This window comes from Coregonus clupeaformis, chromosome 35 (genome assembly GCF_020615455.1).
Source record: "Coregonus clupeaformis isolate EN_2021a chromosome 35, ASM2061545v1, whole genome shotgun sequence".
In the NCBI taxonomy this organism is placed as follows: domain Eukaryota; kingdom Metazoa; phylum Chordata; class Actinopteri; order Salmoniformes; family Salmonidae; genus Coregonus; species Coregonus clupeaformis.
Window position 1 is genome coordinate 35,308,030 of NC_059226.1, and position 12,873 is coordinate 35,320,902.

Here is a 12,873-nt window from a genome sequence, read left to right on the forward strand (position 1 = left end):
CTTCTACATACAGTGACATTGTTTTAGGGTTGTCCTCTGAAGGTATAGGAATTCTGCCAATGGTCACATTTTACATACTGCCCAAATACAGTATTACATTTCACTTCTTCAATAACACTGTGAGGAATTGCAAAGATAAGCATTGTTCTAAATGGATCACTCTGTTAGATCTGCTAACGCCCAGGGTTGCCCCTGCGGCCATATCTAGTGTGGCCATTTATATCTGAGGGACGGCCTGAGTGACCTCAATAGACAAGATGCAATCTCTCTCTCTCTCGCTCTCTCTCTCCCCCCCATTTCCCAAACTCTATTCCAACACAGACGCCATAGGCAAATGTGTGTGTATGTGTGTTTATGCGTGTGTGCATGTGTGTATGGACCCTAATTGACATTACATCATCATGCACAATCAAGTGGGACATTGAAAAAAAGGGTAACCTTGTGTCCTTTAATCAGCACACTGGACAAAATGATAGCTCAATATTTACCCCCGTCTGGTCTGTAGTGCGAGAGAAGGTTAAATATATCGTCATGATGACATTCCGTGATAGGCAACCCCTGTTGTGTGTGTGTATCTGTGGAGTTTAGTAGTATTAGATTTGCAGAGGATAATCTAACCCCATCTGGTGGGTCCAACAGAGTAGCAGGGTTTGAAAAATGTGGGCTGTTTAAATCCAAATGAGGGCACATTTCTTGACAGATCTGCAGGAGATTTGGACCAGAGCGTTCGTTCTCAGGGGGCTGTGGGCTACTACACCACACAATGGCCGCACTTTATCTCTCCACAAATTGTTCAACATCCAATATCCACATATCCAGTTATACACTTTATAATTGAATGTGGTTTATTGGAGCTTGACTTCTCCCTGAATGCAGCTTGCTTTCTCACTGAATTACCTTTTTCACTGAGGACAATATACTGTATGTGTGACACAAATACCAGCTCTGGGACTGTTTGTAGGGATGGGGGGGTGAGCAAGAGAGAGACAGAGACAGACAGACAGAGAGAGATTAGCCTTGTTTATACCTTGCGCTAACATGTGAGTTTCGTGATCTGATCAATATGATCCAATAACTATCTGATCAAGGTTTGTCACATCTACACATTGTATTAAAATATGTCTCTTATCCCTTCTCCCTTACCCAGCTTACCCTCCACTGTGTCCGCATTGTGAACAGATTAGCTGGTACCTCCCTGTATGCAGATTATTTGACAGATATTCTAAATAATATGGATTTATTTACTGATGCAATAAGTCAATGGTGCTACCTGTCAATGATTTTAGAGGCCAGTACAATGCTGATTTAAATGATTTGACCATGCAGATCTGTTTATACTTGATTGATATCCAGACACAATGCCTGCCTGTCTTTTAATCTTCCTGTGTACAAATTTGGGCATAATCGGAATGTGGACAAGATCAGGACAAAGGGCGCATGTTAGCACCAGGTATAAACAGTGCTAGAGAGACTGCACATTTTTGTACCATAGTACTGTATTATAATTCAAGAAGGGAGGGAGAGGGGGAGGAGGACTGGGTTAGGTGTGGGTGGGAGGAGGGGATATAGAATAATGCACTGATGACTTAATTTTCCATTTACAAGGGCGTTACTGATGTCCACAGTAGTCAGTCTATGGTCCTGCCCATGGGCGTTATAAAGGGTAAAGGTGAATTAGTTAGGGAAGAAATTTGATCAGGGACGGGCAGTTAAAATTTGATACTCAGACAGGTAATTCAAGCATTCCCTATTGTCACCGCAATCAGACCTATATAAATCGTCTCTGACGGACACCAGTCACCACATAGCCTTCCTTACTCCTCTCTTTTGGATCAACGACCGGGCAAGAACCTCAACGCGGTAAGTTGACTTTGCGCTCTGAACTGGACTCAGGGGAGTCATTCTCTGCCACTTTGAGTGATAGAAATTGTTCTTTTTTTCTTATTCGCTTCGTTTGTGTTTATAATGAGTAGTTTACTTGGCTTTAATGTTTAGACAACGGATGCTTTAGCAGCGTATTAGACAAAGTTGTGCCATATTTTATTTTTAGGAAGTATCTAATTCATTCTTTGCTATCCATTTGAGCAAATACTTATTTAAATGGTAGTTGATAAACTGGCGTATAACCATTTGTTAGCCTTGGGTCAATTTGACTGGGATATTTAACTTCAGACACTGAAGAGAGTTCCCATGCATCTGTGCATTATCTGTGCGCCTTGGGACGCTTTGGTACGCGCAGGGTGACAGAGACAGTGTCCTGAACGTATTCAGGGCAGACTAAAGATCATTTGCCAGTAGTGGTATTTGGAGTAGGCCTACCTAGCTTTTGTCAACGAATCAGATCAAGCAATAGGCTCGGGGGAATTACTGAGAAATTAACTGTTATGTGCATGAGCTGAATCAATAGACCTTAGGCTATATGCGTGTCAGTTATTGGCTATGTTTTATAGGCCTGTGAAACTGTACTTTAGATATGCTATCCAAATAATTATAATATTCTGCACCAGCCAAACCAACGTCTTGTGTCTTCAAAGAAGAAGCATGCATTGCTGTTTAGCCGACCTGACTAATTGTGTTAATAATTCACCACTGTTGTTTCTTCAACAGGATTAAAATGTCGCTCTCATCTGTCCTTTCGGCTGATGCCATCGACGCAGCTATGAAGGACTGCCAAGGTATCATCTTCCACTAATATCATTATTGCTTTCTTCATTAGATTCCTTCACCGCATTAGTGGTAGCCTAGGCAATGGGCAGATTCACTATACTAAATAAAATAAAATAAGGTCGTCCATTGTTGTCAAACAAAAAACAGAAGTATAGGCATACTTAGGTGGTTTAAAATGAGGCCTATTTTAGAGAAAACAACATTTAGGCTACAGTAGACTCACACACCAAACCCCACAAAAGCATTTAGGACAGAACAGATGGCAGGTGTCTCAGTCAGCTTTTTTGTCCCTAAATGTATCAGGAGGAATTATAATGCAAACAATTGTCTTCATTTAGACTGAGTTTTTGAATGAATGAAAATGTGATGTGCCTATGAGTGAACTAAACTAGACTAAACAGAAGAGTTGGTTATTTGAATCAGCCGCAACTTGGTCTCAGAGCATTTCGTATTATTCTGTACGTAAATCTGAGACCCTCCTTTTAGTATGATATGTTATGAATTACAATTCGTATTATATGTTACAAATTTGCAAAACCTACAATATGTTACGAACTTGCAAAATGTACAATACGTTACGATTTAGCAAAACTTATGATATGTTATGAATTCTAGCTAGGTGGCTAAAAGGGTTAAGGTTAGGGTTAGGGTCTGCGTTAGTTTGCATTCTTCCACTAGGCCTATCTCCACTTCCTACCCCCACTTCCTCGTTAACGACCTATACCAGAGCTAAGGCCGAACACGCCTGTTAATTTTCTCATGTCATCCTTACCCCATCAGCACCGGACTCCTTCAACTGTAAGAAGTTCTTCCAGCAGTGTGGTCTGACCAAGAAGAGTCCCGCGGACGTGAAGAAAGTCTTCGGGATCCTGGACAACGACGCCAGTGGCTTCATTGAGGAGGAGGAACTGAAGTGAGTCGGCTACAATTGTTGGACTTTTAGTTAGTGATGAACTACAATCTTTGTGTTCTTTCTACTACAATATTTAGGCCTAAAGAAAATAGCCCATATATTCTTCTTGAAGCAGCATAGGCCTATATCATCCTCTGTAGGCCCTAAACGTGTTAGGCTACCTGTAATTTTGCAAAGGTTAGCATTTTTGATCATCAATCTTGTTCTGGAGACAGCTCTGCAGTGGTCACTAGCTGGCACAGCCACAAAGTCATCAAATCTGATTTTAAACCTAACCCCAACCTTTAACCTACCACACTGCTAACCCTAATGCCTAACCCTAACCTTAAATCAAGACCAAAAAGCAAATATTTGTTTTCATGCATTTTTACAATCTAGACAATTTTGACTTTGCAGCTGGCCCATCTAGTGGAAATCGCTCAGTTCGGCCTCAAGGACAACACTCATCCCAATAAACGTCAACCTAACTTTGCTCGAAAGTAGGCTACTTCTTGAAGATAGGCTTTGTAAACTTGCACATCTTTACTAGTGCACCCCCATCAAGAGATAGTAAATTGTCATACTGATGGCATATTAGGCCTGCTTTCAGTAAGCATGTCCTCTACAACTCCTACACTTTTTTTTTCATGAAACTTTAAATTTTTTATTTTAGGACAGATCCTTGAGGTTAAAATCCTATTTTAAAAGGGTGACCGCCATAGTTTGTCTGAGATATATGGCTGAAACAATATCCATTCATCTATTCATCATTAATGTCCGATCGGTTTGCTTTGTAACCCAGACAATACTACCTCCTCAATATCTGAAGGGTTCTGCTGTAGAGCGGTGTATTGTCATGGCAACTGTGTAGAATAGCCCAGTAAAAGTAAACATGGTATATTAGGGGTCTCATGGTGTGTGTGTGTGCGTCTCAGGTTCTTCCTCCAGAGGTTCAACCCCGGGGCCCGTGTCCTGACTGAAAAAGAGACCAAGGCCTTCATGTCTGCTGCTGATGACGACAGCGACGGCATGATTGGAGCAGATGGTGTGTATCTTACACTAGTTTGGTGATGATGATGATGATGATGAAGAAGATAATAACGATTATCATGATGATAATCACAATGATGTTGTTGTTGTCGTCGTTGATGATGACGGCGATGAAGAGGTGGATGAGAGTGTTGTTTGATTATGTCGATGGCAATTTGAAGGAATGATCTCATTCGATACCAAATCAGTTGAGATTGTACAGGTCTGAATCTGGTTGTGAATCTGGCAACGATTGCAATATGATAGTAAGCAGGTTACAGAATGGTAATTGCCAATGGGTAATATAAATAGTTTTTACAGTTCTACATTGAACCTCCTCTGTCAATTGCACTCTCAATTACAGTATACAGTGTAGTATCTTGGTAAAATGTTCTCAAATGTGTCTCCTTGCAATGATTCCTTGAGTTGGTTGAGAAGTCACTATGTCCCAAATTCATTCATTGAGTTAGTTGAGATGTCACTATGTCCCAAATTCATTAATTGAGTTGGTTGAGATGTCACTATGTCCCAGATTCATTAATTGAGTTGGTTGAGATGTCACTATGTCCCAAATAACATATTTTCTTCATGTATAGCTAATTATTTATCTTCCTGTCTTAACTTTCTCCCCACAGAGTTCCAGGCCATGGTCCTATCCTGAATACCCGGATAACACCCTCCATACCTATTTCTCCTCGCCCCACTCCAGCGCTAGGATTTATAACTTTAGTTTTCCATCTGTCCATGTATTTAGAAACATTGATTATTTTTTGCAAGCCTCTGGTTCAGACTATCTACAACTCTCACCCGATTTTTATTTTTGCTTTTTGCATACGTTTAGACAGGTCATTATATTATCCCCCAAAATGTATCACTTACTAAATTACTGAGAACATAAAATAATAAAATACATTCTAAAATCTCCTCCTTGGTTATTGACTTTTTACTCAAATATGAATTGTCCTGAAATAATGCCACACAATGTTGCTATACAATGTCAAAACACTATTGGATAGTGTGCACAGTATTGTACAGTACAGTGTCCATGTTAGGACAGTCTCAGCAGGTGTTGTTTCAGTCTCAGTGTCTCTTGTTTTGTACAGATGTAATGAAATGCCTTGAGACTGTGAACTTAAATAAAATATCATAATTATTAATAATTGTATTTAAGATCACAGTCTCAAAGCATTTCATTACATCTATACAAAACATAATTCCTGCCTAAATGACTCTCTTGAAAGATCAGATTGAATTGGGTCTCAGTGGGAAAGTGTAACAATAGCCAATGACAGTATAATCAGAGGTGGAATTGTGGTAGCCTGGTCCCAGATCTGTTTGTGTTGTAGCCTACTCCATTTATGTCATTGTCAAGCCAAACGGTTTGGCATCACAGCAGGTGACAGGGAGTTGGTATGATAGCACAAACAGACTGGCGCTAGAATGGGGGGGGATTGATAGGAAGGGTGTTCCCAAGTGAAAATCTCAGTGGGAACAGTTTGACATTTAAATTCACATACTGATTTGAATCTTGCACACAGCAAATCATTCCTCTCGGTAAGCAATCTGAGTAGCGTCCTTACCTGTCTAAAACATCTCATTTAGGCTTCACTTCACCTTATCTAATTCAGCAACTATCAGCAGTGGGTTGATTGACAGACAAGGTGGTATCGGATGTGAGGAGAAGTGGGACAGTGTGTGTGATTAGGAGGGAAACCTGAGGAGGTGACCTTGATAGACACCCGAGTGTCACCATGGCAGGATCGTGTGACGCCTTTGTAATAAAGCTGTCTGAACCTTGGTGCTTCTCTGGCCAGAGAAGCACACAGGACCGAATCCTTGAGACATGTGCACAGGATTCACATCAATCTCCCCCTGACCTCAATACATGATTGGTGTTGATTGTTAGGATTTGGCCCACAATTGTATTGACAAGGTGTGAGACAGTTCATTTGTATGTTATTGTGTATCATTTGCTTGACAGATACAGTAGGCGTGAGACGCTCTTTGATTAGGTTTGCACCTACAAGCAGTGTTGACACTCAAAGATAAATTATTACTTGTGAGAACATGTCACTGCTCTGTGCACCTGCATGCATTTAACTTAATCTCTGCATTTAAGATGCTCATTGGATTAGAACTAGTAACCACCAAGAAACAACACCCTGTATTACAGTAAAGCAGACACCCAAAATATTAGAGCCTCGCCATTAAATGGCATGTTTTTGCTCAGAAACCTAAACATTGAGGCAAGAACCTAGCCATTATAGAGAGCAGCCGTTGGCAGAACATAGTTCACACCCTTGTATTGAGACAACCAGTGTACCAGACCATTAGAGACCCAGCGCCAGACACACTCTGCTATACTATATGTAGGCTACAATAGACACTGGCGTGGGCACCATGCTTCATCAGACTTAATTCCTGCTGGCAATTTGCCTTGGCATTTCAACCACGCCCCCATTACCTGCTGGGGACCTGCTTTATATGGGGAGTATCTGTTAGACCCTGTGACTGTGCATATAACAAATTCACAGACACAAAACATCAAGAAGACATGGTTAATGCTTTTTCAGTCCTGTAATTTGCCTGATATATACAAAAGCATGTGGTAATAATGGCTAATTTCTGGTTCTTATCTCAAATACAGTAATATTAAAACAACTGATAATGTTCTGGTACACTGTAGAATGGCATGAAAAAATATATAAAAATAATAATAATTTGTACAGTAAAAGAATAATGCACCATCAGGAAAAGAGAGGACTAACACACCATGTTAAAACACACACGTGTTCTCTGCCCATCCCATTCCTGACCTGTTCCCAACAGTCTGTCTCTGTGTTCTCTGCCCATCCCATTCCTGACCTGTTCCCAACAGTCTGTCTCTGTGTTCTCTGCCCATCCCATTCCTGACCTGTTCCCAACAGTCTGTTTAGATGGGCTTCTAAGGACACAGGAGCACCATAACACCACACCCTACATCACACCTGGCTACTCATTCGCCAGCTGCTGCCCTCCCAAACAGTATTTAATCTCTAATGAAATTACCGGCATGCCACTACACTGTACTGTTATTAGAGTGCAGCAATGGGACCAAGCCAGATATTTCTAGTTGTACGCTAGATTTGACCAGGAAGTCACTACTACAACTACAGTATATAAACCGGATACATGTCAATCAGGCCAAACATACAGTACATCACTAGCAGCAGGACAGTGGGCTAAGCTCTTTAGTTCAAAGGATCACACTACCTTATCAGAGTGAATCTCCCCAGTATCTGCTCTCCAGGACCACAGGAGAGAGAGACACACACAGAGAAGAAAATAATGGTGTGTGTGTGTGCATACATGCGTGCAATGTGAAAGAAAGAGAGAAAGACAGAGAGACACAGCAATAGAGTTATCTTCTGTGACTTGCCTTTCAATCTGTGACCCTATAGAGTAAGTGCTCGGGGAAGTGCGGGTCAGGGGGAGGGGGACAAGGTTGGGGAAGCCAGTGGGTAACACAAGCTGCCGGGCGGGGAACACAAGAAAACCGAGCGATGACCCCTGTGGGGTCAGCAGCCGTGACTGATAAACAGAAAGGAAATGGAACACAACAGGGTCATGGTCATTAAGCACCAAACAGAAGAAAACAGACTGAAACAGACTGAACCTGTCCAATGGGAAATGCTTAGTTTAGTTTTCCGTTGCAAAAATGTTTTTCGTTGCACGCCCCAATGAACATGACCCAGGACTGCTCTGCCTGCTGCATGGGGACAGGGGAACAAGATCAAGCAGATTATCATGGCTCAAGGGCAGAGGGAGAGAGAGAGGCAACTGTGATGATGAGATAATGCTCAGGGCTACGTAGACACAGACAGTGCAAATGTGGGGAAAATGTCAGTCAGCAAACAAGATCCTTTGCTGATACAAAGGTGGATCGATGTGGCTCATTGAATAATATTTGTTTGACTTTACATTCAAAAGCATGACATGAAATATATTTTCCTACAATATATTGCGGAGACAAATGACAAAAAGGGTAATCCACACATGTATTTGCAGCATGTCCTACACATCTTCAATTGTATTAACGCAGCAATTCGATTATTGTTTGTCTCAGATAATGTCATTTTGGCTAAATCTAGGCTATTCATTCTTAAATATCTTCAATAAAAGTACATAGCCCTCTGTCCTACACTACAGAAGACTATAGACTCTCACCCTGGCCGAGGCCAACAATGTTGTTGTTACTCTCTGTAAAACACTGAGCTACGATTCATTCATGTTTTTATTCCAGGTACACATTTTGGTCAGTAATCTGTGATTATAACAGGCTAAAGAGGGGTTTTGTGTGTGTGTGCACACACTGTAAGGACAGATTTAAAGGGATACTTCGGGAGTTTGGCAATGAGGCCCTTTATATACTTCCCCAGAGTCAGATGAACTCGTGGATACCATTTGTATGTCTTTGTGTCAAGTATGAAGGATGTTAGAGGTAGTTTTGCGAGCCAATGCTAACTAGTGTCAGTGCAATGACTGGAAGTCTATGAGTATCTGCTAGCAACTTCCTTCAAACTGCACGCAGAGACATAAAAATGGTATCCACAAGTTAATCTGACTCTGTGGAAGTAGACAAAGGGCCTCATTGCCAAAATCCTGAAGTATCCCTTTAAGTATTCAATACAATTCCCCAAAAGGCCAATAGGTATAAGTCACTTATAGCATCACTGAGGAGATTTCTGTGAAGATCCAAGCAATATGGTTAACAAAGGGGTATGAAGCCTTGAGTTTGATGTGTCTTTATAGGCTGTGAAACATGCTATCATTTTTGAAAACGGCCAGTTTGAATTGTGTTTGCTGCACATGCCGCTTTCACAGCTGAAAAGTTGAATTGGTTCAAGTTATTGATTTGAAGTTACTGATTTCTATGTGTTAAAGGTGAACTTTAACGTAAATTGATAATTTGAAATTGTGATGAGATCTATATTATTGTAGGGTTAGAGGCACAATATCAAATTATATAATTTCTACCTGAAAGTTCTGAATCTGAAAACTCAACACAACCAAATAGCATTTTTGTCTGTCCTGACACCTACGAATTATGGGACTGATTCCCTGTCTAGGGTTAGTAGGTTAAAACTCGAGCCTGCCCTCCAGGGAGATTTGACTGGGTCCTCCAATGATGCTGGGAAATGTAGGTTAATGTTGACCAAAAGACAGTGGCCATGTTCGAGAGCATCAAATCCATGATGCATTGTGGGTAAATGGTGACGGACTGATCTACAAATAATAATGAGCAGTTATTTATGATGCAAGGGTAGTTGTGGATCAGTCAGTCGGCAGTCAACTGCACTGTCGGACGCAATGTCGAACAAGCCCCCTGTCTAGGGTTAGTAGGTTGAAACTCGAGCATGCCCTCCAGGGAGATGTGACTGGCTCCTCCAATGATGCTGGGAAATGTAGGTTAATGTTGTTGCCCAAAAGACATTTAGAAGATGAGATAAGTGGGTCTACTGGGAGGACACACATAGTCCCGGGGACTTGACACCATGCAGTAGGCCTGGACCTAGGACTGAAGAGGCTTGGTCCGTCTCTGACGCAGCCTATACAGTCCTTGCTTGCCTCACAGGCAACGGTTCAATAATTGATGCCTTCGCTTCATTGTCACCAAAATTTCATACCAAGAAAAGAGTGTCAGGCTCACCTTACTGATTAAGTCTGTCTGAAACTTTAATGTGCACCCCATCCTCTGCCGATTATCATGGCTCAAGGGCAGCGGGAGAGAGAGCGAGAGAGAGAGGCAACTGTGATGGTGAGATAATGCCCAGGGATACGTAGACACAGACAGTGCAAATGTGGGGGAAATGTCAGTCAGCAAACAAGATCCTTTGCTGATACAAATGTGAATGGATGTGGCTCACTGAACGATGTTTGTTTGACTTTAGATTCAAAAGCATGGCATTAAATGTTATTTGGACTTTAGTGTATTCAGTTTACACGGGGTATTTCCTACAATATATTGCGGAGACAAATTACAAAAAAGGGTAATCTACACATGTAGTTGCAGCATATCCTCTATGTGTTCAGTTGCACAGTATTAAAACAGCAACTAGATTCTTGTTTGTTTCTTAGATAATGTAATTTAGGCTAAATCTAGGCCAGGGATGGGCAACTGGCGGCGGCCCCCCTTTTGAAGGCCCTTGGATCATATAGAAGCACTGAGGGGATTTCTGTGAAGATCCAAGTAATATGGTTAATAAAGGGGAATGAAGTCTTGAGTTTGATGTGTCTTTATAGGCTGAAAGATGCTATCAATTCGCAGAGACTGAATCTTTTGAAAACAGCCACGTTTGAATTGGTTTAAGTTACTGATTTGAAGTTACAGATTTCTATGTTCTTCAAGTTAAAGGGGAACATTAACGAAAATCAACTAACGATCATTTAATATTGTGATGAGATCTATATCTATATTGTAGGGTTAGAGGCAGAAAATCAAACTATATAATTTCTACCTGAAAGTTCTGAATCTGAAAACCCAACACAACAAAATAACATTTATTTGTCCTGACCCCTACGATCTATGGGCCCGATTCCCTGTCTAGGGTTAGTAGGTTGAAACTCAAGCCTGGCCTCCAGGGAGATTTGACTGGGTCCTCCAATGATGCTTGTAAGTGTAGGCTAATGTTGACCAAAATACATTTACGAGATGGGATAAATTGGTCTACCGAGCACACACAGGCAATGGACTTGACACCATGCATTAGGCCTGTACGTAGGTCTGAAGAGGCTTGGTCTGACTCTGACACAACCTATACAGTCCTTGCTTGCCTCACAGGCAATGGTTCAATAATTTATGCATTCGCTTCATTGTTAACAAAAAGGTCATACCTCACCTTACTGATTAAGAGTATCTGAAACTTTAATGTGCACCCCATCCTCCACCGCCAATAACAAATTGATGCGGTGGCCGGTGGGAACGAAACAGGCAGTACCCACGGATACCCATGGAGGTGGACGTTAGAGTCCCCCTGCACTGTGCAAATTCCCTAGTCGCTGGTTACTCGGTCAGTGCGTGCAACATTTAGAAAAACATAAATTTTCTTTGTTCTCTCTTGTTCCCTTGCTGTTCCTCTTTGTCTCTATTGGGAACCAATCTAGTCTGTGGAAGTCACCTGATACTTGTCTATACAGGGATGAATGCCATAAAAGTTTCAGCCGCGTGTTAGAATGACTCAATGGGCTCAGTGAGCTCCGTGTAGGATCCCATGTATAATGCAACTGACGACAGCACTGCCTCTTTTTTATCACAAGGCTTTAGTCCTGCTTTGTTAAGACATTCGTCAGACAGTGAGAAATAGCACCCTCTTTTTCATTGAATGACACACATCATGGATCATCCATATTGATAGATGTACGGTGTCTGGGTTGAGGGAATTGTCTATATGGATTCCATTTAGATGGATTTCTATGGTTTTGTCAGCTTGCTCAATAGTTTGATGACATAGCATAAGTCAGTGCCTTTGGTTCAGTTGAAAGGGGTTGCGAAATGTGGATATTTATGCTGTGTATGCATTTACTGTTGAATGTTCTATGTGTTTTTTATTGAGCTACCCATTTTGGCCTGGTCTCGCTTGTGACCTCAACGGTCAAATAGGGGGTCCTTATATTTGTCCTGCTTTACTGCATGTACAAGTGGGTAACCTGTACAAGTGTGAGATGTGAAATGTAAATGTTTTTTTTTGCATATCCCAACTCCCCCTGAGACACCCTTGGAGAGTGGGTTCACGGCATCAGCGATCCTGAAGCAATTAGGGTTAAGTGCCTTCCTCAAGGGCAGATCAACAGATTTTTCACCTTGTCAGCTCGGGGATTCGAATTAGCAACCTTTCGGTTACTGGCCCAACGCTATAACCGCTAGGCTACCTGCTGCCCTCTGACCTCAATGGGACTTCCTGGTTAAATAAAAGTTTAAAGCTGCAATATGTAACTTTTTGGGCGACCTGAACAATTTCATATAGAAATGTTAGTTATAGATCTGTCTTTCTCATTGAAAGCAAGTCTAAGAAGTGGTAGATCTGTTCTATTTCTATGCTTTCCGTTCTTAAGTTTCATTTTTGTGTCTTTTACTTTTGGTTTTGTACACCGGCTTCAAACAGCTCAAAAAACAATATTTTTTCTTATGGAAAATATATTTCACAGTGGTTTAGATGGTACAATGATTCTCTACATGATGACTGCTTGTTTTGTCACATAAACTTAGTTAGGCAAACTATTAGAATTTTAGCTACCAGGACATGGCG

The 12,873-nt window shown here is 41.4% G+C and overlaps 1 protein-coding gene across 1 annotated transcript; it reads left to right on the forward strand.

Moving 5' to 3' along the window:
- The first annotated feature begins 1,585 nt into the window (after nt 1-1,585).
- LOC121551637 (parvalbumin, thymic CPV3-like) lies at nt 1,586-5,512 on the forward strand. The gene is made up of 5 exons (XM_041864344.1): nt 1,586-1,860; nt 2,608-2,675; nt 3,448-3,580; nt 4,495-4,604; nt 5,224-5,512. The coding sequence occupies exons 2-5, from the start codon at nt 2,615-2,617 to the stop codon at nt 5,247-5,249; spliced, it is 330 nt and encodes a 109-aa protein (XP_041720278.1). The 5' UTR covers nt 1,586-1,860; nt 2,608-2,614; the 3' UTR covers nt 5,250-5,512.
- The last annotated feature ends 7,361 nt before the right edge of the window (nt 5,513-12,873 follow it).